This window comes from Ahaetulla prasina, chromosome 5 (genome assembly GCF_028640845.1).
Source record: "Ahaetulla prasina isolate Xishuangbanna chromosome 5, ASM2864084v1, whole genome shotgun sequence".
Taxonomy (NCBI): Eukaryota; Metazoa; Chordata; class Lepidosauria; order Squamata; family Colubridae; genus Ahaetulla; species Ahaetulla prasina.
The window spans coordinates 23,272,168-23,298,991 of NC_080543.1; the positions used below are offsets into that span (position 1 = coordinate 23,272,168).

The 26,824-nt window shown below is 35.3% G+C and overlaps 1 protein-coding gene across 3 annotated transcripts in view; it reads left to right on the forward strand.

Moving 5' to 3' along the window:
* The first annotated feature begins 106 nt into the window (after window positions 1-106).
* Window positions 107-26,824, forward strand: part of CUL5 (cullin 5) — a 32,256-nt gene continuing 5,538 nt past the window's right edge. The window contains exons 1-17 of one of the 3 annotated variants that reach the window (XM_058184777.1): window positions 255-394; window positions 6,297-6,397; window positions 7,952-8,061; window positions 8,683-8,782; window positions 9,893-10,069; window positions 10,645-10,786; window positions 11,548-11,693; window positions 11,775-11,855; window positions 12,826-12,919; window positions 16,071-16,201; window positions 18,044-18,151; window positions 19,179-19,243; window positions 19,932-20,064; window positions 24,245-24,376; window positions 25,262-25,385; window positions 25,599-25,774; window positions 25,877-26,038. In XM_058184777.1, coding sequence (XP_058040760.1) covers window positions 6,371-6,397; window positions 7,952-8,061; window positions 8,683-8,782; window positions 9,893-10,069; window positions 10,645-10,786; window positions 11,548-11,693; window positions 11,775-11,855; window positions 12,826-12,919; window positions 16,071-16,201; window positions 18,044-18,151; window positions 19,179-19,243; window positions 19,932-20,064; window positions 24,245-24,376; window positions 25,262-25,385; window positions 25,599-25,774; window positions 25,877-26,038 — 1,908 coding nt within the window. In that variant the 5' untranslated portion in view covers window positions 255-394; window positions 6,297-6,370. Of the gene's footprint in view, window positions 395-1,897; window positions 6,398-7,951; window positions 8,062-8,682; window positions 8,783-9,892; window positions 10,070-10,644; window positions 10,787-11,547; window positions 11,694-11,774; window positions 11,856-12,825; window positions 12,920-16,070; window positions 16,202-18,043; window positions 18,152-19,178; window positions 19,244-19,931; window positions 20,065-24,244; window positions 24,377-25,261; window positions 25,386-25,598; window positions 25,775-25,876; window positions 26,039-26,824 lie in introns of those variants that run through there. The other 2 variants (XM_058184778.1, XM_058184776.1) reach the window with 2 other exon arrangements.

Consider the following 26,824-nt stretch of genomic DNA (forward strand, 5'->3'; position numbering starts at 1 on the left):
GCCCCTCGCGAGGAGCCGGAACGCCGCTGCTGCCGCCGCTGCTATCCCAGCCGCCAGACCCCGGAATCCCGCGGGGCCGCCGCCGCCGCCATGAGGCGTTGAGAGCCGCGGCCCGCAGGAAAGCCCGGGAGGCCGCTCCGCCGTCCCCGCCTCCGAGCAAGCAGTCCAGCCGGGAGTCGAACCTTGCCTGGCCGCGCGTTCGGTCGCTCGCTCCCTCTCTCGCCCGCGGTCCCGTCCGAGACCATGTAAACCGGAGACCCGGCTAAAGCCCGAAGGCCGGCCCCGAAGAGCGGGGAGGGCGCCGGAGCTGCTGGCTCGGGAAGGCCCCGCCGTGCTCCGGAGCGCGCGTGGGTTGGGGGGGTGGAAGAACATGGCGGCGTCTAATCTCTTAAAGGTGAGAAGGGAGCGAAGCGGCCAACCCCTCACCCGGCTTGGCCCGTCCGACCAAATAGCTCAGCCCCCGGGGCTGGAGAGCTCCGGAGGGAAGGGAAGGGAGGGCCGTCAGGAAGCGGAGGAGTGACGGAGGGAGTCCTCATCCGTGGGGCTGGAAGGAAGGAAGGACGGACGTGGGGGGTTTGTATTGGTGACCCGCACTAAGGCTTTTAACTTCCGCGGCCCCGTAAAGCGAACAACCTTCGTTGTTCACGTCAACCACTTCAAGCCCAGGAGCGGAAAAACGTTCCCTCCCTCCCCCCTCTTTTTAGCCAACCGTGTCCGAAGAAGAACCGTGACCCGACCTTAGAGATCTGACCCCTCACGTGTAGGGGAGAGAGCGAGGGGCCGGGTTGATGGAACGACCCCAGATTGCCTGAATGGACTCGGTTACATCACCCTATAAACCAGCTAAGCTGCCTTGGGGTTTGTGTACATCTTAATAATAACGCAAATTAGCCGGCTAGAATTTCACTTGGTGTCTTGTCTGCGCTCAACCCCTGTAAGAATGATTTAGGGATGAGAGTGCTATTATTATCAGTCTTTTTAGTCTATATTATTAAGTCTAGATTATTATTAGTCTTTTATCATATATATATAAGGAGGGCCTTCTCTGTGGGGGCCCCTACCCTCTGGAACGAGCTCCCTCTGGGGCTTCGTCAACTCCCCGATCTCAAGTCCTTCCGCCGCGAGCTGAAGACGTTGCTGTTTCGAAGAGCAGGACTAGCCTGAATGTAGTTTTTTAAATTGGGATTTTTAAAAAAGGGGTTTAAATGAGGTTTTAAATTTGTATTCAAAAGTTAGAGCATCAATTGAATTCAACTATCTATTCTTTAGCTGTTTTTAATCTATTATATGTTTTCTGTTGTTTTTTGTCTGTGAACCGCCCTGAGTCCTTCGGGAGAAGGGCGGTATACAAATATAATAAATAAATAAATAAAATAAATAAATAAATATATGTGTGTGTACGTACGTACATACTATATCTATCTATCTATATATACTATGTATATGTATATATGTATGTGTGTGTGTGTATATGTAGTATGTATGTACGTGTATATATATATTATATATTGTATGTAGGTCTTGGCATTTTCAGGTCTTTTCCGGTGTAAGGTTGACAGTCAAGATACTGCCAAGATACTCTCAACCTTACACGGGAAAAGACCCGAAAATGCCAAGACCTACATACCTATACCCATGAAAACCTACGAAAACAATATATATTGTATGTGTGTGTGTGTGTGTGTGGGTGTGTACATGTGCGTATATATATGTGTGTGTGTATATATATATATATATATATATATATATATATATATATATATATATATATATATATATATATATATATATATACACGCGCATGTACACACACACACACACACACACATATATAAAACATAGCTAAAATCATGCCTCCTGTTTTCACCACCACAACTCTGGGAGGTGGGCTGGGCTGGCCAAAGTGTTAAGGGTGTGGTGGTGGGAAAGCATGGTTGTGTTGACTGTGTTGTGTGAATGCAAATATGAATGACAATATGTTCTGAGGGGCTTTGGTTGGTATCTGGTGGATCAGATTTTCTTCTGCTTGGTTATCCTTAACTGCAGATAGTGGTCTATTTAAAACTAAACTTTGACTTTATCAAAAACAGCAAACGAATCCAAAGCCGTTTGTTTCCATACAACATTTTCCTGCTCTGAAAAGTGTGATGGAATAATTTACTTGATAATGTGTTCTTACGTTTCAAATATTAAATATTTTTATACTTCATTAAATAGCTGTAGAATAAAAGTATAGCTATAGGCCTATAGGGGAACTCTAACATCATGTAAGGAAAGAAAAAGAGGACATTTGTGTGTGAATATAGGTTTCAGAGTATCTAGAAATATTGAGTAAAAATAAGAGATTTCTAGTGCAGATATTTTTTGTCAATGTTGAGCATCGCAAGTAGCTTAAATTTAATGTTCTTCAAAATTGGGAACATATTTGAAATGTTTCCTATCTCTTTAATATGCTTTTACAGATCTTCACTTAATTTAATGTGCTTGTATATTTTGTTCAATGATTTGACAGTAATCTACTTCCATTAATCAAGCCTTTCTTGCTCATAATAATTGAATAATTTATTTCATAAAAGTAGGTGTACGTAACCACTTACATTTATGCAAAATAAAAATGTATATGAACTAAATGTTTTAAAATAACCAGTAATGGAGAAAACTACATTATGCTTCTGTTTTATTCTACTTATGCTAGTGTTTGCTTCATCTAGCTCAGATTAGCACTTGAATTCTCTGAGCAGTTCACACAATACTGTAAGGTTAAAATTTGGTGGGCTAGTTTATGGGTCAGTCTGCAGAAGAGATTGCCTAGCCAATTGATAAATGTAATATAACATTAAATTTTAGAGCTAGAGCAAGCACTTATAAAAGTTTCCTAATATATACTTAAACTATAATAAATACAAGGCCATTTCTAAGATTTAATAAAGGAACACAATTACAATATGATTTTATTGAAGATCATATGACAATTTTAGATGTTCAGGAATATCATGGATAATCACAGTATTCTTTTCTCGTAGAGCAAACATGTAAGTTTTTAGTATCTCGATCCATATTACCGGTAATTGTATACAAAGCTGCTGGGGTAGGTCATCTGATGTTTTGTATCCTCATGCTGTGGACATCCACCTTCAAAATACTGTGAGCTATAAGGAAGATACTGACAATGTTTTATCCTGATTCCTAGAGGCCACAAGAATTTGAATCGGGGAAAAAGGCTGAAGTTGAACCCAAATAAAATGAAGTTGCTGTATGTACATCAGGATTCTCTGTCAAAACCAGTATTATCCCTACCTGTGCAGACGCTTGTAATTTTAGGGGGCCCTTCAGGACTCCACTTTCTCCCTGAGCAGCTGATGTAACTTCCTTGGGAGAGCCTTGCCATACAACTCAAACTGCAACTGTTCCAGAATGCAGCAGCTGACTATGTACCTGGTTCTAAACATTGGGAGCATATAACACTGATTATATTCTGGCTGCCAATTGGTTTTTTGATATCTTTAAGGTGCTCTACCAAAGCCCTTCATGGTTTGGTACCTAGCTATTTAGGGCAGAGGTGTTGAACTCACGTCATGGCGGTGTCACGTGATGTACTGAGACTTTTCCCCCCTTCGCTAAACCAGGCGTGGGTGTGGCCAGCATGTGATGCATCCGGCCTGTGGGCCAGAAGTTTGACAGCCCTGATTTAGATGAATTCCTGGTTCAGTGATTCTATCTGCTCTATCTTGAAGGAAGAAGCTATTTGTAACCCACACTTCTGAGAGATAAGGGGTCCCAAAGTTAGAAGGTGTTGGTGCTTTCTGTGGCAGTGTTGGTACTCTGGGAAGGCCTTTCTCTGAAGATTCAAATCTCCCTCCCCCTGCTGGCTTTTAGGAAAAGACTAAAAATATTACTTCTATTAATAAGCATTTCTCTACCCTTTTATTTTCTGTTTTTAGCCGCTAGTCTGTCTTTATGTTGGGTGCTTTATGATGTTTATGTTTTCTTATCCTGTATTCTCTGTAAGTCACAAAAAGTCTTTAGGCTATGATGGAATATACCTTTGCTAAATAAATACCATAAGATTTATATCCTATTTCAATATTAACATTTTTACTGTATAAATAATTGATATAAATTGTATGAAATGGAAGTACATTTGTTTTAATATTATTCACTGACAACATTTTTAGCCTTAAAAATTTTTTATAGAAATGCTAGAGGGGCAGAAATTGTTATTTTTAATTATGAAATAAATTTTGAGATTTATTTAAAAAATGAGAATCTCAGAAATAGGTAGAAAGCAACAATAAGAAATAGTATAAAATGATACTAAAGTCAAATATTAAAAAGGATCCATGCAAACATTTCCTTTTTATTTTTGGACTATATGAATATTTAAATATATATATGAGACTAATCTGTCCATTGAAGGTTAGCCACCTAAAAATCCAATCAATATTTTTCAATCAAGGTCTGCTGAGCCTTGTTTGCAATTTTTTAAACAGCATATATTCATATGGCTCTTACTATATTATTGTCCTGTTCATATTCTTGTAAATCTAATCTGATGTATGATGAATTTTCATGAAATGCATTAATTTCTCAAAATTTCTAGTGTTTATGAATAGAATGGATGTGCTTGGAGATGCCAATGTTATGCAGCTTGGCCATCTGTGTAAATATTGCATGGTTCTAGCTTTTAATCTGGTGGGAGGAGAACCAAATGGATTTTGAGAATTTATCTTGATAATATTCCAGATTATAGAAGCCTACCCATAGTTGCTTCTTCTAGGTTTCTGAGTGTTTTGGTCCTGGCTTGCTTAATAAAACTATTAAAATGTAATATCTTAATACATCTATTGAGAACCATAATTCATGTTGCTTCTTGTATAAGCATAGGAATTTTTTTTATTATTTGCATTTATATCCCGCCCTTCTCCGAAGACTCAGGGCGGCTTACACTATGTTAAGCAATAGTCTTCATCCATTTGTATATTATATACAAATTGGTGGTTTAGGATCCTTCTACCAGCTGGATAAGTGCCAAGAATGGTATTAATTTTACTTTGCACACATTGGGCCATAACTTACTTAACCATGGTTTTAGAACAACTTACTTTTGACATGATTTATACACATTAAGCCAAAGTTAACAGAAGTTATGCTATGGCTTAATTCAGTTTGGAGGAGAACCGTTTTAGGTGTTCAGGAAAGTTTTAGGTGATCAGCCCTCCCTAACATTGGTTTTATGGATTAACTTTCAAACATTTAAGTTCTCGTGCTTTGTGTTTCAAAATGGCCTACACTGTTATTAAAAGTGGCTTTTAAAAATAATCATATTGAATTATCTGAATTTACAGATTTTGTTAGCTATACATATCTAAGTCTATATAAATATTTGTTTCTATTTATGAAGTGCCAAACGTTAGAGTAATTTCCCACTCTGTTCAATAAGAAATAGATCAAAGACATATTTTGATCAGTGTTTCGCTATAAGACATAAGCCCCTCCCATGCAATATTTATTTTACAGCTTTTTTAATATTGTCTTTTTGCAAGGCTTTTATTTTGTTTCTATGGTGAATAGCCTGATTCGTTGGATCAAACCAATTAGTTTATCTACTGTGATTAAAAAAAGTTGGCTGCTGATACTAATTAAGTCTTCTTTCTGCAAGGAATGTTGAGTTCATCACCACCACATTTTCCTCCTCAGCCTGTTGAAGAAAGAGCTCTAATCCCAGCTAACGTCCTGTCTCTTCCTTCCTTCATCTCTACCTCCTTCATATTTTCTCCACCAATTGTTTTTTGTACCCTTATTTCTAGTGAAGGAAGCAGAAATGGGGGGGGGTATATCTATATGTGTGTATGTGTAAAATCATAACATCATCATTGGGTTTGGTTGAAATTCCAGACTGTAAATTAAAATATAATATTCTTATGTCTATCTTATGTCTAACATGCATTGGCTGCATTTTTATAAATATTTTTTGAGAATAAAATCCTTAGTGGAATCAACAGGCACATGCTGTTGACATATTTTTTTCCCCCCTGTTGTGCAGCTTCATACAGGTGGTACTACTGGAATATCACTTGTCCCAGTTTCTTTGTAGCTGTATTATCTATGCAGCCCTTTGTTTCTTTGCTTTATTTGTGCGTCCAGTGAGTCCTGTAAACTAAACAGCTGTTGTACTCCTGCCATCCATGTTTCCTAACTTTCAAGATTTAAAAGGGAGAAGAAAACGAGGAGAAACATTTCTAAATTGAGCTGGTACAAATTCCTTGATTATAGCACCTCTTCTTATCTCCTTGCAGTAGAGCTACACTAGTGAAACAACTTTCAATTGCCAAGTTTTCCCAGTGTGCTAAGGCATTAGGAAACCTGTTTAATGTCTTATTTGAACTCGGTTATTTTGGTTAGTAGATTTTGGATTATAATTTAAGCATGTTTTACAAACTCATCCAATTGTGATTATTCAGTAAAACTGTAGTAAGCCATATTATTAGTGTGAAATGTTGAACTGATCACACTGTAAAAAGACCATATTTGTAGTGCATATTGTAGTTATATTCAATGATCTTTGGAATTATTTTTCATGTCCATTCATGCTCTAGGCTCATAGAATAATCTATTTCTAGAAATATGTTGATCCTCACAGTAATGTTGTAAACGTTTTCTTGAGAGCTAAAAATCCAGGAGTATCAGTAAAGTTCTTGGGGGATAATGACAACATAACATGGCTGTATTAGGAAAATAGCATAACATGTGTAAAATCTTCCATTATATTACGGTAATTTAGCTAAATAGTAGTCTTAGTGTTTATATTATCTGTCAGCAGTACTCAAAATATCTTCTTAAGCTTTGTTACAGTTTATGACTGATTATGTTCATTTCAACTATTGATCTTTAATTAGCAGTCATGTATCTTATTTGCTAATGTCTCTTTTCTTGAAAAAGATTTCAAGTTGAGCAATGAGCTTCAGAATCAGGTATTCCGAATCAGGTATCAGGAAAATACTGAAATCAAGCGAGGAAAGAAAGGCAGGGTCAATAAAAGTACTTCATAAAGAGAATAGTGGAAATCTTACTTATTAATCTTGTTGTGGGCTTTCTTTTTGTTAGCGTACAATGGAACAAGTTGGTGGAAATTTGTTATATAGGTATAGTAGTGTTTACCTGCATTTGCACAAAGAATCTAAGCCATGGGTTGCTTAACTGTAATTTACTTAATAGTTTATAATGGCTTTGTGTAAACATCTGCAGAGGTAAAAGGGGTTAGGCAATAAAACATTCTATCATTATAACTCCGGTCAAAAATAGCAAGGGATTTGTTCTTCTAAATTTTGTAAAATTAATTGATTTCAGGAAGATACTTTGATAGTCTTATCTTAGATACTTGTTTATTTAATTATTTGTTAAATACATTTCTATGGCCGCCCAACTCACACGCTGACTCTCAACAGCATTAAGACAAGAATAATTCAGAAACTGTGTGCAATGCTTAATTTGAATGTTCCTGGTGAACCTTCTCTGTCACATTGAAGGAGTTGTCATGATGCTAATAGGTTGTAGAGAGGCAGCATTCTTGATATGATCATATGTTACTTTTGAAGGAGTATTTGTGAGACAGAATCAGGTAAAAGGCCAAGGATAATCATATATGTAGAAGAAAACTCATAAATGCAATAAGTGTAACTTGTCATTATTATATCTGAACATCTTTTGTGTGTTTCTTTAATTATGAATTTCTCTTGACATTTTTCTTAAACTGAAGGTGGTTGGGTTTTTTTTTTTAAAGTAATCCACAAAGAAAAACAAGTATAGGAGCAAATGGTTAGAAATATATAGCTTATATATAGTTTCCAAATATAGTTTGGAAACGGTTCCACTGGGAAAGCTTCTGTATATGGTTGAGGTGTAACACTCACTTCTATTCAACTAAAATCTCTCTCTTTCTCTCTCTTTAAAGAATAAAGGCTCACTTCAGTTTGAAGACAAATGGGATTTTATGCGCCCAATTGTTCTGAAGCTTTTACGCCAGGAATCTGTTACTAAACAACAATGGTTTGATCTATTTTCGTAAGTAAATTTTTCTATTTTTTGGAATAGAAAAATACGTATTTATTATTTATTTGTTCTGCAGTGTCTTATCAGAGCAGTTGTTCAAAGGAAGACACTGTGATGGATTTCTCATGGGAATTTGTTTTAAATACTTCTGTGCTGACTGTTAAGGGCTGTTGAAGATCTTACATTTACAATCAAAGCAATTAAAATGAGGCATCATATACTAAAAGCATAATCTAAGAAAAAAAAGACAGCTGTTCACATATAGGATATTAACTTTGTATCTTTAGCTTCGATTGTCATAAGAACTTTGGTTTTGGCTGCTTGGGTTCTTATCTGCAAATGAAAAATATGAGAATCTGATTGCTTCTTTAATTAATCGATATTTCAAGTATAAATAGTGAATTTACATATTCATTTATTCTAACGTGTATTAAATTTCAAGAAGATAGTATTAATTTATCCTTTCCCCCACCTTTAGTTATGATCAACATAGTATTGTTGGCATTTCATTTAGTTAGTTTTTTGGAGGGGATCTGTGCATTTTTGGTCCCCACACATGAGCCATTTATTATATAACACATAAAATAAATTGAGAAGTTATTTTAACTTGATTTGAATTTACATGTTTTCTAGAGATGTCCATGGAGTTTGTTTGTGGGATGATAAAGGCCCAGCAAAAATACATCAGGCCTTGAAAGAAGATATCCTTGATTTTATTAAGCAAGCACAAGCGGTAAGTTAAACATAATTAACAAGTATTTTTTAACAATACAATATTTTTGTTAGATTTTACATCCACCTTTGATTTAAGAACTCAAACACCTCACTCAAATGCCTCTTGATAGGATACTGTGTATTATGCACACAAAAAACTCAGTACTGTAACATCTAAACTGTAGTTTGGACTCAAACCAAGTTAGTCACTGTAAAATCGGTATAAATGTTTGTCTTGATTAATCTGTGCTCAATTAAAATAACAGGCATTAAGTATGGATAGTTTAGTTTATACATATATACTTAGTTTCTGTATGTATTTCATATATATCAATATCAAACATATTATACTGCCATCATCCTATACATATTTGCTTGAGTCTAAGCCTCCAAAATACAATTAAGACTAACCTCTGAACTGAGCATTCTGATTATGCTATATGTGTGTTTTGCATGGGAAATTGTGTGCCTCTATTTTTCTGAAGAACTCTAATAATGCTTCTATGTCAATAAAATCTCATTTTATAATTCAAATATTACAAAACCACATTTTACATTGTTTCTTCTTCATTTATATTCAGCAGCTCATTACACATTTTGATACCCATTCTTAGTTCATTTATGTTACCTGTTTAGAGAGCAGTCTGTGAAAACGTCACATTATTAAAGACATGCATTTCGATTGGTTTAAACTATAATTTTCTATTCAGGTGCCCTTGGAGTAAATACAGCTAAGCATTAAAAATTCTCAGAACATACTTCCAAATAAGCATGCCTAGTATTGTGCCATACAGTAGATGATTCACAGTTTTGAATACTTTTCAGATTATTACTTCAGTGGCTTGATAACTTCTAAGGCTTAGCCATAAGAAGCCGGCATCTTAAACTTTCTTTCATCTTCTTGATGTTTTTCATTAGCAGTTGTTTCCTTAATTTCAGGCACGTTTTCTAAAAATATATGTCATTGTGTTAATGTTTGTATATTTGTGTATACACACAAACACACACACAAACGAAAAAGTTAAACCTCAATATCCAAAATGAAATGAGTGGGAGCGTAATGTCTATTTGTCCATGAAGTGGAAATTCTTCGTAAATGTATTTATATTTGCCTTTCTCTTGCTTTCAGAGAGTGCTGAGCCACCAAGATGATACTGCATTACTGAAAGCCTATATTGTAGAATGGCGTAAATTCTTCACACAATGTGATATCTTACCCAAGCCATTTTGTCAGCTAGAGATTACTCTCATGGGTAAACAAGGCAGCAATAAAAAATCCAATGTAGAAGACAGTATTGTACGGAAGGTAAGCACTTGGTTTCATTGTAGCTTTGTTTCATGGTGAAGCAGAAGAATGAAATATTGTACCTCTAGTCGGTAGATCTTTTGGGGGAACTGATGAGATAGGACTAAAGAATGTGCAGATTTTTTTTTTTTAAAAAAGTAAAAGTAAATAGTAGGAGATGGGAAAAGTTAAGCCAGATGTAACAACCCTGAGATTGCTGCTGTTGCCTGACATAAAGACTGCAACTTATTTTTAGCTTTTAAATTTTATCTATGACAAGGGCAAATTTCAAACTTAGCAGCTTTTTTTGTTTTCAAAAATGAGTAATTTCAATCAGAGTCTTCACCTCCAGGGTAACTGAATACTAATTGTGCCCTCTGCTTATAAATGCAGACTCAGTTTTGAATTATTGAAACATTGGCCTCATAGTCATGGCGTGTTTTTTAAAAAAATATATATATCATTTTTTTTCTCTTTCCCTTCTGGTTAAGAGATAAGGACAATTTATTTTAAATCTGCCAGATCTTTTAAACCTAAAAATAAAATAAAAGTTATGTTTTGTCATGTTTGCTGTTTAATTATTATTGCATTTTTAGCTCATGCTAGATACCTGGAATGAATCCATATTTTCAAACATAAAAACTCGCCTTCAAGACAGTGCAATGAAGTTGGTCCATGCTGAACGTTTAGGAGAAGCTTTTGACTCTCAACTTGTCATTGGTGTTAGAGAATCTTACGGTATGTCGTTATATAAGATTATTACATTTTATTTGAAAATTATTCTAGCATTCTTCAAATAGGCTTACACTAGTAAAAAGATTGTGGCAAGTATATTTACAAGCAAATAAATATCTTTAATTTTTTAAAGAAGTGCTTAGGAATAATACATATGTACAAACATATTTATGTGTGTGAGTGTGCATAATGATTTAGGTCATTGCGATAAAAGTTCAGTAAATTAGTTTTCTTAATACCAATTTAATGCTTAAATTTAATTTACTTTAAACTTAATGCCAAGTTAGAACTTTAAGTTTCCATGTGAAATTTAAATGATCAGGAAACTCTAGGGATTTTCACATTCTTCAACTTTTGTCTTTTCTCATCTGGTAAATAAAGGTTTACATCGAACACCTCAATAGAAAAAATTTAAAAATTACCACATTGTTGCTTTTTGCATAGGAAAAATCTACAAAATGGAAGTAAATATAAATCAAAACCCATGGTCTGCGAGTATGAATTAATTTAAGATGGTAGCTATGAATGTAATGTGTAGTCAGTCCAAAAACTTTCAGCTTACCTTCTTGAGTTTAAAACATCAAGAACAGCCTCTCCAAAATAGATTTTATTATTCCTCAAATTGCTTGAGAGCATTTTGACAAGTAGCAATTTTATATTCAAATTATTGTAGTTTATGCTACTGTTGTCATTGTCTTAAGAAGATTAAGTATATTTCTTAACAGAGATAAGCAATTGCTTTAATTTGATATTTCTTGTTACAGTTAATCTGTGTTCCAATCCTGATGATAAACTCCAGATTTATCGGGATAATTTTGAAAAAGCATACCTAGATTCAACAGAGAGATTTTATAGAACTCAAGCCCCTTCGTATTTGCAGCAGAATGGCGTACAGAACTATATGAAATATGTAAGTGAGAAAGTGTTCTTTTGAAGAAGTCTGTTGGTTACATATTAATATTTTAAGTAATGATGTTCTGTTTCTGCACAGGCAGATGCTAAATTAAAGGAAGAAGAAAAAAGAGCACTACGGTATTTAGAAACAAGGCGTGAATGTAACTCTGTAGAAGCAGTGAGTACTCTCTTAATAATACCAAGAATTAAAATGCTAAAAGGTTTAGTAAATTAAGTCACTTCTTATAGAAGTCTGAAAATATTCAGCCTTGGTTTTTTTTAAGTCTAGTTATGGAATATCCAAATGCATTAACATAGTAACATATATCATGTGCAATTAAAAGCAGAAATTCCATAAGATCAAAGATAGTTCTGTTGCAGAAGACAATTACTGCTATTTCCAAGCAGATTCTTCTGTTTCTAAAAGTGTAAACATACAGTTGCTGTTTCATAACCATGAGCAAATTTGTATTTGTGACCCTTTGTTGAAATTATTCTTTTAAGAAAACAATGCTGTGCATTGGCTGATTTGTAAATATGAAAAAGTGTAACCATCATAAGATTAATATACTACTAGTATATTAAAATAATCAGTTTGCATTGATAATTGTTACATATTTGGGAAATGAACCATCTGCAAGCAAATAACCAAGTTCAGAGAGCACTAAGAATTCCGTGGTATACGCATGACTTTTATATCTTATACTGTAAATGTATAACAGTATATGGTACCCTTTCCCAGCATGGTGCATTCTAGAACATACGGGATATTAAATATATTAGGAAACTACCAGTCTTCAAAAATCAGAAAGTATATTTTTTCGCTTGCTTGATCTGCAGACTTAGATACCAGAGTTTTGATGCCACTTGTGTTGTCTTGCCAGCTAAGACTTTCATACTCTCCTTCAGAATTCGGAAGCTTAAGAATCGCTATTTTATCTACCTATGCAGATATGTTATTAATAGTATTTTAATACTTCTCCATGGTCCTTGCCATTCTCCCCTTTAGATACTGTATATATCTTGGGTGGGAGAGGAGGCTAGACACATTGCTTTGTAATACAGCATAAACTTTCCCATTCCATGCAAATGTATTGAAACAGTAGCATTCTGTGTACATTTGACGGTTAACTTTTCTCCCCCCCCAGCTTATGGAATGCTGTGTGAATGCTTTGGTGACCTCCTTTAAAGAGACAATTTTAGCTGAATGCCAAGGCATGATCAAACGCAATGAAACGGAAAGTAAGTGAAGCTGTGGAAGTAAGAGAAATGTGTGTCCTCCCCTGGTCCCTACAGACAGTTGGAGTAAAAATGGATTACAATTCTTTTGTTATTAGAGACATAAGGAAAATACTACAGTACAGTTAAAAGTTATTCTCTGCCCTATAACATTTTGGTTACATATGTTAATTTATAATGCAGTGCTATTTTCATTTTTGTCATTACTTATAATCGGCCCTTCTTCTAAGATGTTAGAACAGTTGATCTTTAAAATTGGTAGATAAAATAGATCGGTCTGAACACTCCTTGCTCTTATTAGTGAAGTAAGGATTCAGTTGACTTGTTCCTAGTCCAAATCATCTCTTTTGTCACATATCTGTTTAATGCAATTCTTTGTCTAATTTTGTTCTTGAACATGAGTTACTCTAGTAATATCTGGGAGCACAATTCCCTTCTAAACCGTTTATACTACTCTATTATATATTTTCTCTTTTTATTTATATATATTGGTTTCCTGTTTTGAGCACAAGGGTAGATCTGGTGGCCTAAATGGCCTCTTCCAACTCTATAATTTTAATCGGCCTTTCAGGATTACAAAGAATTTGCTGTTTAAATATACAAGTATGTCTTTAAGCCGTAGGAATCCTATTAAGCTATGCGTCTTTTTGTCCTGGGCTTGTCTTGAAGCCGTTTCCTCAATATTACTTTCCTTTTTTTAAAAAACAGAGTGAGCCAATTACAAAATTGGGAAAAGTGAATTAGAGACACCAAGCATTTATGTTACAGTCCATAAATATATCCTATGATTAAACAGTGTATTCTATGTAATAAGAAAATTGAAAGCTGTTCCTGATTTGAAACGGTTGCTATTAGTTCAGAGTGCATTTCTAATTTCCAGAGTGTAGACTAGGCTTGGCATCTGACCTTAAAAATAAGTCTGGCTCCCTTTCTTGACAGCAGTTGCTTGGCATTCACCCAGGGCTGAATGTAGTAAGATATTATACCTTAGGCAAATATATTGCTTTCGGCTCTGGGGGCCGGGGGAATTTTATGGAAGTGGCAACAATAAAGACAGCTTGGTGACCAAAATAGTCTTCGTTGTATAGTCCTATAAAAGGCAAGTGAAAGTTGGTCCATAAAGCAGCATTTCTCACATAGTTCATTCTCTGAAGCTTGTCTTGAATAGTAAGCCATTAAACATTCCTGTGAAGGTAATTGGATATAATAAACAGGGCTGTGCAAAGCAGTTGCACTAATGCTTTGCAGAGCAGTCCTTGAAGCATTAAAGCAGCCACATTTTTTGGGAAGGCTCATGTACTTGCGTTGAAGGCTGTTTGTCCTGTCTGCATGCCTAGCTCTATCCACAAAGCATCTGGGCATGCACAAGTTGCCAGGACAGACTCTGAAGCAGCTTGGAGAGGGTCTAATCCAGGGGTCTCCAACCTTGGCAACTTTAAGATTTATGGACTTCGACTCCCAGAGTTCCTTAGCCAGCTTTGCTGGCTAAGGAACTCTGGGAGTTGAAGTCCATAAATCTTAAAGTTGCCAAGGTTGGAGACCCCTGGTCTAATCCACTCTTTAAAATTCTTTGCATAAAATTCTTTTCATAGCCCCAAATTATTAGGAAGTTCTCTGCTTCCTAATCCAAATGGCTTAATCATGATTTGTCTTACATTTACCTAGCATAAATACATAATAATCCGCAACAAATTTGTTGAAAAACCCAACCCTGTGAAGGACTTTTTAAAGATGGGCCAGGAACTGTGTTTCTGGTTGCTGCCACTGACTCCCATACTAATTATAATATTGTTAGAATTAAGCTGATTTATCCTTGAGAAACAATGCTGACTCCAAATTAAATTATTTGAACTAAATTCATAAAACTATATATGTCCTTGAAGTAATGGGTGACTTCAAGGACGTATATAGTTTTCTTGGTACAGAAGTAGTAGTACAGCTACTGTGTTCTTCTGGGCTTATTGTCTCCTTTCCCAAATATCAACTAGAACTGATTCTGCTTAGCTTTTCAATATAAATCTAGGTGAAATTGATACTACCAAACATGACAATTCTCTGTTAACCAGAAAAGAAACTAGAAGTTAATCTTCTGAATTCAGTTTTCAAATCTGCAAAATAATTTTCCTTCTTTTCCTTAGTCCCCTTTCTCTGTAAATTCTCTTTACAAAAATTATGTAGAGCATCTTCAGCAAATAACAGCATAAGGTTTTGAGGATCAAAGTCTGCTTTACTAGGTGCCCGGAATATAGTCCTAAAAAATGGATATACATTCAGTTATGTTGAATTGATTACTACAGAGATGGTATTTAATAAGAAACTTTGGTTTTCTTTTTTCCTGAAAAACTGAGTTATGACTGCTAAGCAGTCCATTTCTCAAATTAGCTGAATACCAAATTTTCTTAGCATGTGATACAAGAATGTCTTTATCACTTCTAACCACTGTTAATGATCACTATCTCTTTACCATTTTGATTCCTTTTATAATTTTTCACCTTCCTGTAACTATTTATGTTTATATGAGTGTATTTATATTACTTCTTCAGGCGTAATATTCAGATGAGATGAACTGTAATTTATAAATTCTTATAGAGTAACAAATATAGCTGTCGTTAAAGTGCCAGAAGATTCTTTTGTTCCTATATTACAAAAAACAGAGTAAAAATAGTCCTTGGGAAACTGGAATTTCTTAATATGATATATAGTTTCTAAGGTTTGTATTGTTTTATATGTATTGCAGTGATGAAAGTGTTATGCTGGAAAAGAAAGAGGTAATCGGTTCAAGGACAAAGAGAATGATTTGCAAACCAAGTTCTAAGTTTTTGGTAGTCAGGAATTGCAGGAACCAGAAGCTTGAAACAAGCTCGCTATTTAATTTCAAATCAGACTTCCTAGAATTTCTTTCAGTAGTTTGTCAAGTTCATTTAGAAAGTTAGGGCAACATGAAATCAATATTTTTAAAAGAAAAAGTATTCTTTAAGTCAAATTCATTGCTAGGGACGTTTTATATAGTATTTTTGTTAACAGTGAACACGTCTACAAATCACTTTGACTTGCTTAATTTGGCAAGAATAGTGTATAAAGAAGTATAAAGAAAAGAAAGATGAATTATTACTAAGGATTTGACCTGTGATTCTTCAATATTTTTTGTCTTCAGAATTACATCTAATGTTTTCTTTGATGGATAAAGTTCCTAATGGAATAGAGCCTATGTTAAAAGATTTAGAAGAGCATATTGTTAATGCTGGATTAGCAGATATGGTAGCAGCTGCGGAAACTATTACTACTGTAAGTGAGCATTTTCTATTTTTATCCCTTATCGCCTCTTAGAATGTTTGCTAGAAATACCGAGAATGTTTGGCAAAATAAAATCTTATATTGCTGAAATTAATATAAAAATGAATGTTAAAGTCCACTAAATTAAATAGGAAAGTGCTACAACTTCTTTAAAGATTAGAATGCAATATCAAAGGATTTCATCCATGGTTTGGAAGCTAGGTTATCTGAACGAGACACTCTGGCTTTCATCTCATATTGGAAAGCAGCCTATTTTATTTCTCTGGCTAGTTCTGAGAGCAACAAGCAAGAATCCTGGCTTTGAAACATTTTGTTCTATTGGTGATTTTTTAAAAAAAACTAACTATCACTTGAAAGTATCCTTGCTTGCAGAAGTAGCCAAGCTAATAATTGGAACCTAGTCTCTGAAGTGAAGATTGGATATAATGCCTTACAGTGCTCTCCCTTCCTTTGCTTAGATCAGGGGTGTCAAACTCATGTCCTCACAGTGGCATTACGTGACGTATCAGGACTTTCCCCCCCTTCGCTAAACTGGGTGTGGGCGTGGCCATGGCCGTGGCCAGCACATGATGCATCCGGCCCATGGGCCGGGAATTTGACAGCCCTGGCTTAGATATTCCTACTGTGAAGCCAGCCAGTTGGCAGCTTCATCTAGTGATTCAACCCACATCAGAGTGTTGCCATCCATAAAGGAGGAGCAACCTCATGATTTTTTAATGTTTGTTCTTATAAAACAATTATTATACCATATTTTCCCAAAAATAAGACCCTGTTTTATATTTTTTGAACCCCGAAATAAGTGCTTGGCCTTACTTTTGGGGATGTCTTATTATTGTGGGGCGCATGGAGCAAGATTGCCATCTTACCTGATTTCCAGCTCTATCTCCCTAACCCTAACCAGAGGAAATGGCGGGGACCGGCTGCGCATGCGTTTAAATATTTTGAGGGAGGGCTTATTTTCCGGGGGGGGGACTTATTTTAGCGCATGCGCTCAAAAGCCTGATTGGTCTTATTATCAGGGGATGTCTTATTATAGGGGAAACAGGGTATCTGAATTAGCTGCTTAAATAGAACATCAGATAGCTAAAATAGATAGTTAAAGATGGAATGTAATGAATCATGTCTTTTCTCCAAGAAACATATTTTTGTGGCAACTTCTTGTTATTTTTTTCTATTTATATAACGAGACAGGTTAAAAAGCCAATGAAGTAATCTAAGACCATTTATTCTATGTATTGAGACAGCATTTTTATGTTTAATTTGCTATCATATTTGCTTTATTCTGACAGAGCAGTTTAGCCAGAAATCTTCACAGCTAGTGCAGCTAATTTAATGAAGTTGAAAGTAAAAAACCTTTTCCTTACCCCACAAATTTTGCTTAATATTCAGGCTGTCAAAAGAGTCAACAAAAACTCTTAACACTATCGCGGTATCTTATAACATCCTATGACTTTTAGGTATGTTTGGGTATTTTGTTCGAAATCTGGATGGGTGGCAATTTGAATTGGGTAATCTGATAGAGTGATCCTGGTTCATGCTGATGCCATGTGGAATCGTGGCTAAAGAAAACAAGAAAATTGAAAATAAGTAGAAGAATGTCCCTATTGAGTTGGCAGCTGGTAACTTTTCTGGAGGCTAATTTGCACAAAGTGTGATTTTATGAGATATAAACTAGACCACAAGAAGAGCAGTTGTACCTTATTTTAATATTCATGGACTCATGACTGCTATACCAGAAATGCAGTTGAAAAAAGGAGGGAGGGAGATTTCATTTGATTATGATTGCTTGCTTTTTTTTTCCTCACCATTCTTTGTTTTGCTTTTCAATTTTAGGATTCTGAAAAATATGTAGAACAATTGCTTACGCTGTTTAATAGATTTAGCAAATTAGTTAAAGAAGCTTTTCAAGATGACCCAAGATTTCTTACTGCCAGAGATAAAGTAAGTTACCAGTTGGTTCTTGTTTCATTTTTTGATAATACGTGTTTACATGTATTTGATTTTTTAAAACAGAAAGTGACATAAAATATTTTAAATAAGTATTAGTCAAGATGTTTATGAAATCATACTAGTAAATTACCAGAAATTGGGCTTTATGTAGAGATTTAAGTATTAAGATAACTGCAAGATTTTATTTATATATTTGCATTGCTGTACTTGTAATTTTGCTTTAATAATAAGATTCATCAGTATCTTCATGAAAATCATTATTAATTAGAGAGTTTTCAAATAATCACAGGGTAGAATTGAAAATTGTAACACTTCAAATTTCACAAAAAAAGAGCAAATGCCTCTAGCATGACATAATACCTTACAACCCAGAAATAACATTGATATTGATAGGCTAGAGAAACTTTCTGAAAATAATAATGAAATGTAATGCCTCCTAATCTGGCAACAGTATTTACAAAAATCATTTTGAAATATTCATTGATTACAAACTTAATAAAGTAAAGGTGCCTTCCAGGGGTAAGACGTGGTCAACTGTCTCCCAGCTAGGAAGTTACATAGAAACAGATCTTGCTGGTATGTGGATAAGACACTGTCAGGGAGTCCCACTGAGACATTTTTGCCAAGGATCACAGAAATAATAGTATCACTGTATACTTTAGTTCACCTTGAAGATCTAGAAATATAAACAGATTCCAGCAGGGCGACAAGATACAGATAAGCATCTGAACCTATGGGCTAATTTGGTGTAGTAACATCTGCAGATTTACATCCATGTCCCCTTCATTTCTTCTATATTCTTTCCCCCTTTTCTCATGAACAGAAGTTTGAAGCAACTGTAACCTTCAAACTTCCCCTGAAAGTAGTGACTCTTGGGGACCTTTTCTGTGCTTTGGCTATTTTCCCAATGTGATAAACATTTATTCTTAAAAATTGTTTTAAAATTAACATATTTTTGTTTTTAAGGACATAACTTTGGTATGAAAAAAGTAGATTGAATGCCTGATTTTTATTTTAGGCATATAAAGCAGTTGTTAATGATGCTACAATATTTAAACTTGAATTACCATTGAAACAGAAGGGGTAAGTAATCTTAATGATTACTGAACTTGACAATAACAGAATTTAATGTTTGTTTATATTTTGAATGGATATTTAGTATTTTCCTTGTTTTCTGTAATGCTTAAATATATTTATTTTTAACCTGGGCAATTTCCAAACTTTGAAAAAAAGTGCACAGAAGCATGTACATAGTACTAAATCTCAGATAGTCCAATATGTCTGAGATATATCTACTCCTAAAAAGGCAAAATCCATTATTGTTCTGGTTTAATGCATTTCCAAATCCCATTACTGATAATGTTGGCAATAACCATAAGATTATATTAAAAAAGAAATGTTTCTAGACATTTTTGCTTACTCACTTAGAACTAGATTTTGAAGCACATTAAATCGGCAGTAGTAGAGAAAATGTCTTGACAATTCCTCCAGGATCTTACAATATTTAAGTTTTCATTTCTCATGCATATTAAACTGCTTTTCTGTAGCTTCCCATATATATATTATTTTATATTTTTAAATTATATGTAAAAATTAATATAGTCACTTTGAAATAAAAAAAAATTTACACAATGCAAATGTGTAAAAATACTGGTTGTTTTTATGTAAGGCATTTTTTTTCTTCATAAAAGAATGAATTTGTATAATGGCATGAAACCAATATTAGTGATTCTGAATAACTTTTGGCTACTATTTTTCCTTTTTTTCTTAGTGTTGGATTGAAGACACAACCAGAGTCCAAGTGCCCAGAGTTACTTGCAAATTATTGTGATATGTTGTTAAGAAAAACACCACTAAGCAAAAAATTAACCTCTGAAGAAATTGAAGCAAAACTTAAAGAAGTGGTATGTTCTTTTTTTTTGTTTCTAGTTTTTATTTGAGAGAAATAAATAGAATAGAATAGAATAGAATTTTTATTGGCCAAGTGTGATTGGACACACAAGGAATTTGTTTTGGTGCATATGCTCTCAGTGTACATAAAAGAAAAGATACGTTCATCAAGGTACAACATTTACAACACAATTGATGATCAATATATCAATATAAATCATAAGGATTGCCAGCAACAAATTATAGTCATACAGTCATAAGTGGAAAGAGATTGGTGATGGGAACTATGAAACGATTAATAGTAGTGCAGATTCAGTAAATAGTCTGACAGTGTTGAGGGAATTATTTGTTTAGCAGAGTGATGGCCTTCGGGAAAAAACTGTTCTTGTGTCTAGTTGTTCTGGTGTGCAGTGCTCTATAGCGTCGTTTTGAGGGTAGGAGTTGAAACAGTTTATGTCCAGGATGCGAGGGATCTGCAAATATTTTCACGGCCCTCTTCTTGATTCGTGCAGTATACAGGTCCTCAATGGAAGGCAAGTTGGTAGCAATTATTTTTTCTGCAGTTCTAATTAACCTCTGAAGTCTGTGTTTTTCTTGTTGGGTTGCAGAGCCGAACCAGACAGTTATAGAGGTGCAAATGACAGACTCAATAATTCCTCTGTAGAATTGGATCAGCAGCTCCTTGGGCAGTTTGAGCTTACTGAGTTGGCGCAGAAAGAACATTCTTTGTTGTCCTTTTTTAATGATGTTTTTGATGTTAGCTGTCCATTTGAGATCTTGCGATATGATAGAACCCTTGGGGGGCCCCTGTGCTAATTGTACAGGTATTTGATGTTATCTTGCTTAGCTTCACCTGCTGCTTCCTGTTTGTTAGGAAGCTTGTGATCCACTTACAAGCCTGTTCCGGTACCTGTAGCTGGTTTAGCTTAGTTAGGAGAATGTCTGGAATGATGGTATTGAATGCTGAACTAAAGTCTACAAAAAGGACCCTTGCATAGGTCTTTGGAGACTCAAGATGTTGTAGGATGTAGTGCAGAGCCATATTAACAGCATCATCTGTTGATCTATTTGCTCGGTATGCAAATTGCAAGGGGTCTAACAGCGGATCCGTGATGGTTTTCAGGTAGGAAAGCACTAGCCTTTCAAAGGTTTTCATGACTACAGATGTTAAAGCAACTGGTCTGTAGTCATTCAGTTCCTTGATGGTGGGCTTCTTCGGCACTGGGATGATGGTAGAGCGTTTGAAGCAAGAAGGAACATAACACATCTCTAGTGATTTATTGAAAAGATGGGGGCCAATTGGTCAGCACAGACTTTTAAGCAAGAAGGAGTTATCTTGTCTGGGCCTGGAGCTTTTCCTGGCTTTTGTCTGTGAAATAGGTCCTGCACTTCCTTTTCTGTGATCACTAGGGGTTGTGAACCCAATGAAATGGGGTCAGTTGTAGGAGGCTTGGCTGTTGTTGGTGTGTCTGAGATGGGGGTTGTGGAGATAGGTGGCTGTAGTTTCCTTTCAAACCTGCAGTAAAACTCATTCAGGTCATCTGCCAGTTGTTGATTACCTTCAGCCTGGGAAGGAGGTTTGCCATAGCCGGTGATATTTTTAAGAGTTTTCCACATGTTTGCTGGTTCATTTGCTGAAAACTGATTCTTTAGCTTTTCAGAGTAGCTTCTTTTTGCTGCTCTGATCTCCCTTGTTAGTGCATTTCTGGCCTGATTGTACAGCATTTTATCACCTTTTCTGTAGGTTTCCTCTTTGGAATGTCGTAGCTGCTTAAGTTTAGGTGTAAACCAAGGTTTGTTGTTACTGTGTATTCGCAAGTTCCTTGTAGGTACACATAGGTCTTCACAGAAGCTGACATATGATGTTACAGTATCTGTGAGTTCATCCAGGTCTGCAGAGGTATCTTTAAAAATATTCCAATCAGTGCAGTCAAAACATGCCTGTAGCTTTAATTCTGATTCCTCCGTCCAGGTTTTCACTGATTTAATTATTGGTTTTATGGCTTTAAGTCTTTGCCTGTAAGCAGGTACAAGGTGAATCATGCAATGATCAGAGTGTCCTACAGCTGCACGTGGTAAAGACCGATAGGCATCTTTTAGTGTTGTGTAGCAGTGGTCTAGAGTATTCTTGCCTCTGGTGGGACAATTGACATGCTGAAAGTATTTTGGTAGTTCTTTCCTTAAGTTTGCCTTGTTTAGATCTCCCAAAACAATGGCCAGTGAATCAGGGTGTTTGGCTTCAGCCTCCATGATTTGGTCAGCTAGAGTTCGTAATGCCTTGTTTACACAGGCTTGTGGTGGGACATAAACAGCAATTAGAAGAAATGAGGAAAATTCACGAGGCGAATAGTAAGGTTTGCAGTTGATAATTAGAGTCTCTAAATTGTTGTCACAGAATTTGTAAATTATGTTAAAATCTTGACACCAGGTTGAATTAATATATAGGCATAAGCCTCCTCCTTTCTTTTTACCAGATGTTTCTGGAATCCTGTCTGATCGTTCAATTTGAAATCCTGGAATGTTCAGGCTGCTATTTTCAATTGATTCATTTAACCAGGTTTCAGAGAAGCATAGGACTGCTGAATTGCAAAAATCAGAATAGTATTTGTTTAAGAGGAGTATTTCATCCATCTTATTTGCAAGTGAGCGTATATTTGTTAGGAAAATTGAAGGCAGAGGAGTTTTAATGCGACTTCGTAATCTGTTTAAGATCCCAGATCGTTTACCTCTTTTCCTTCGTTTCCGTCGTTTGGTTTTTTTAGTAATCCATGGCTCCGTGGGAATTGCCTCCTCCTGTGTTAGAATCTCCTCCGTGTTTGTAAAGACAGGCGGGGGTGAGATTAAAGAAAGCTGCTCCTTAAAGAAATGTTCCTTAATTTTTAGCAGATGGTCTCGTGAGTAGGAAATCCGTAGTGAGTCACAGAGAACAATTAGAAATAAAGAAACAATTAGAGAGCATTTCACCGAGGCAGCCTTCGTCGGCGCCATCTTAGGTCATTAATGTGAAGGTTGGGTAATTTCTCCTCATGTCTTTCTGCCTGGATATTACTCTTGTTTCTCTAAATCTGAATTAATAGTAGGTGAGAGGTCAGTTATGATTTGAATGCAGTGACATGTTGATTTAGTCCTTAAAATAGTTGCTGCTCAGGGCAAGGTGTCATCCATAATACAGCTAATGGTTATACATTATTAATAATGCAGTTCTATACTTGAGCACTCAAAGGTTCTACTGAGTGTGCGATATTCCCCTAAAAACTAAGTTTAAGATTGTGGTATAATTTTGGTAGATTTTGATGGATTTAAATGAAACTTTCAATCTACTAGTTCAGGAGTCTCCAACCTTGGCAACTTTAAGACTTGTGGACTTCAACTCACAAGCAACGCTGGCTGAGGAATTCTGGGAGTTGAAGTCCACAAGTCTTAAAGTTGCCAAGGTTGGAGATCCCTGCATTAGTTGTTACTAAAGTTTACTTCAAAAGTAAATTTCTAAAAGAAGTAATATTTCCTTGTTCTTGATATTGTTGACATTCTGTTATCTCCCTAGAGAGAGAGGAAAAGAGAGAGGAAGCCTGCTATATATCTATAATTAAATTCCATCTTAGGATATTGCATGCTCTGGGTTAGAAAGATGCTTTAGCGAATGGCCATCTTTCAAAATTGTTAGAGAAACTATCTCAACATATTTTATTTAAAGCTACGCTCTTTTTAAAATGTGATACAATAAAGTTTGTTATATTTAAATCTTTTTGGAATCAGATCATATATAGATTTTTAACTAAAGGTGACTATCTAATCATAGTAGGAATTTGATACTATCAAACTAGTGGAGTTTCAGTAGATTAACGTAAACTAATTTGCACCGCAGAACATTTCCTATAACTGATTGGTGATCACAATCCTTACTGGCCGTTAGCAATCGTGTTTCATTTTGGGACTGTTCATATTCAAACATTTTAAGCAGTAGATATTGTATACTTCCTTTTGATCACAAACATATTTTAGCTATTTAAAATATGATCAAAAGGCAGTAATATGGATGTATCAGTATAAATAAAGTGATGATATATTTTGTTTCATGGTGATTGAATATGTTGATACATGTAAGAATATATTATTTCTGATAAAATATATTCTGCAATAGGAGTAAATACTAATAGCAACCATAAAAATATGTATAATGCTTTTTAAAAACAGCTATTGGTACTCAAGTATGTACAGAACAAAGATGTTTTTATGAGATACCACAAAGCTCATTTAACAAGGCGTCTTATATTGGATATATCAGCAGACAGCGAAATAGAAGAGAACATGGTTGAATGGCTACGGGTAAGTTTACCAATTCTGTTGTCTACTCTTCTTTAAAAAGCATAACTTTTAATTTAAAATCACATTTACTGTGAATTATTGAATCTTAAATTATCTGTGGCCTGGTCTTTAGGTTAAGCAGTTTATTCAATTTTTTAAAAATAAAAATTGAATTTAGAACTTTGTATCAGGGATAAAATGCTCTGAAGTCCGCTACTGGTTCGCTTCATGCGAGCTTTGCGCGCATGCGTGCCATAGGTGCTAAGAAGCCTTTTCTGAGCCTACAAAGGTAATTAGCGAGGGGGGAACAGCTGTGCCATGCGATTTAGATTCGCTAGAAGGCAGGATATCCTGCTTTCTAGCAAATATAAATTGTGTGGCAGAGCTGATTGTTGGAACTTTTTTTTTACTTTTTAAGCATTTTTTTTTTACTACCGTTCGGGTGAACTGGCCCGAACTGGTAGCATTTCATCCCTGCTTTGTTTTGTATGTTAAGGTCCTAACAATGATTTTACAAAGGTTTATATAGACAAAATAGCTCAGTGGTCTGTGGTTTGAATCCAGCCTCTATTGCTTCCCCCCCTCCCCCCATGAGTGAACATAGTGAGAACTGAGTAAGTTCTTTTCCAGAACTTAGTACATGGTACATTTTATGTGGGAAATAAATTGTTCTTATGTTATGTTAGTATGTAGATATTGCTAGTTATAATACCTACTCAGAGCTGTACAAAACCACTTGGGCTTTGTTGCATTTCAAAAGGCGGGTTTGAAGGGGCACTTCACTTGTTTTGTAAAGAGTTTTTGAAATGATTTTCCATGGCTCTAATAGTTAACTAAAAAGATCAGTAGTAAGTATTTACTGTATTTAAATCATATAGTTATTGCTTCAATCCTCTCTCTGTGCAGGAAGTAGGTATGCCAGCAGATTATGTAAATAAATTGGCAAGGATGTTTCAGGATATTAAGGTATCTGAAGATCTTAACCAGGCCTTCAAGGAAATGCACAAAAATAATAAATTGGCCCTCCCAGGTACTTTTTATACTTGTTACTTTTTAAAATTCTCAGTGTTATAGAAAGCCAAGATTATTTATATTTGTTTATCCTGCTTTTTAACATTAACAAATCCATATTGGATAACTATAACACAAAATTGTGCGTTTAGTTTCTTTAACTCTGTTCATACATTGGTTGATAGTTTTAGTGTTACTTTGGCTGAGCTTTCTGTTTTTGTTTTGTGTACAGCTGATTCTGTGAATATTAAAATTTTAAATGCTGGGGCTTGGTCCAGAAGTTCTGAAAAAGTTTTTGTATCACTGCCAACGGAATTAGAAGACCTTATCCCTGAGGTTGAAGAGTTCTACAAAAAGAACCACAGTGGCAGGAAGCTTCACTGGCATCATTTAATGTCCAATGGAATTGTAAGTATGTCGCTTGCTTGCATTTTGTATTTCTGTTTGGTTTTGGCACCCTGAAAATATGGGTGTATTTAAGCTCACTTGCTAATTTTTGGTCATTAACAGATAACTTTCAAGAATGAAGTTGGCCAGTATGACTTAGAGGTTACTACATTTCAATTGGCTGTGCTTTTTGCATGGAATCAAAGACCCCGAGAAAAAATTAGCTTTGAAAATCTTAAACTGGCGACAGAACTTCCAGATGCTGAGCTTAGGAGAACTTTATGGGTAAGTCTTCAGCTCTTCAATCATATTATAATAGCATTATGGGAACATGCATATTAATGTGGGAAACAAAGAACAAGTCTTAATCTTTTTTACTTTTAAAATAAAATTTACCTTTGAAATATGACTCCTAGGAAGGAAAGATGGAAAGCTCATTATTCGTTATATAAATTACTGCATTCTTAACTCAATTTCTAATTTCTAAAAAAGCTACTATTTTCCTTGGTTCATGTTAGTGCATGACTATCATGCTTAGAACTATTGTATTACATTAAATGGGACCTGACCAGAAAAGTAATATTAACTTCCTTTGATCAGGACTGTTTCTGTTACGCAGTCATGTTTAGTCTATAAGAATACTTAGGTTCTTTTTACATGCCATGAAATCAGTTTCCCTCATCTTATACATACATGTTCATTTTTCTACCTAACTGAAGAACTTTATATTTCTGCCTGTTAAATTCCATCCTCTGTATTTAAGCTGTATTTAGCACAAGCTTGGCTAGATGTTTTTTAATCTTTTCTCTGTCTTCTAAAGTATTAGCCCTGCTCTCCAGCTTTGCATTGTCTACAAAAATGTTAGCCCAAGGCCCAGAACAGAACTTTCTGCTCAAAGCTTCTCTCCAAGCTGAAGTTTTTAAACACTCAGGGCATGGAATTATTCAGTTGGTCATGCGTCCATGTAAAAGTAGTGTCATCTAGCCATTGGTCTTCTTCCTAGGACTAAGAGAGAATGACTTTGTTGAAGATCACCCAATTGGCTTTATAGCTAAAGTAAATGTAGAACTC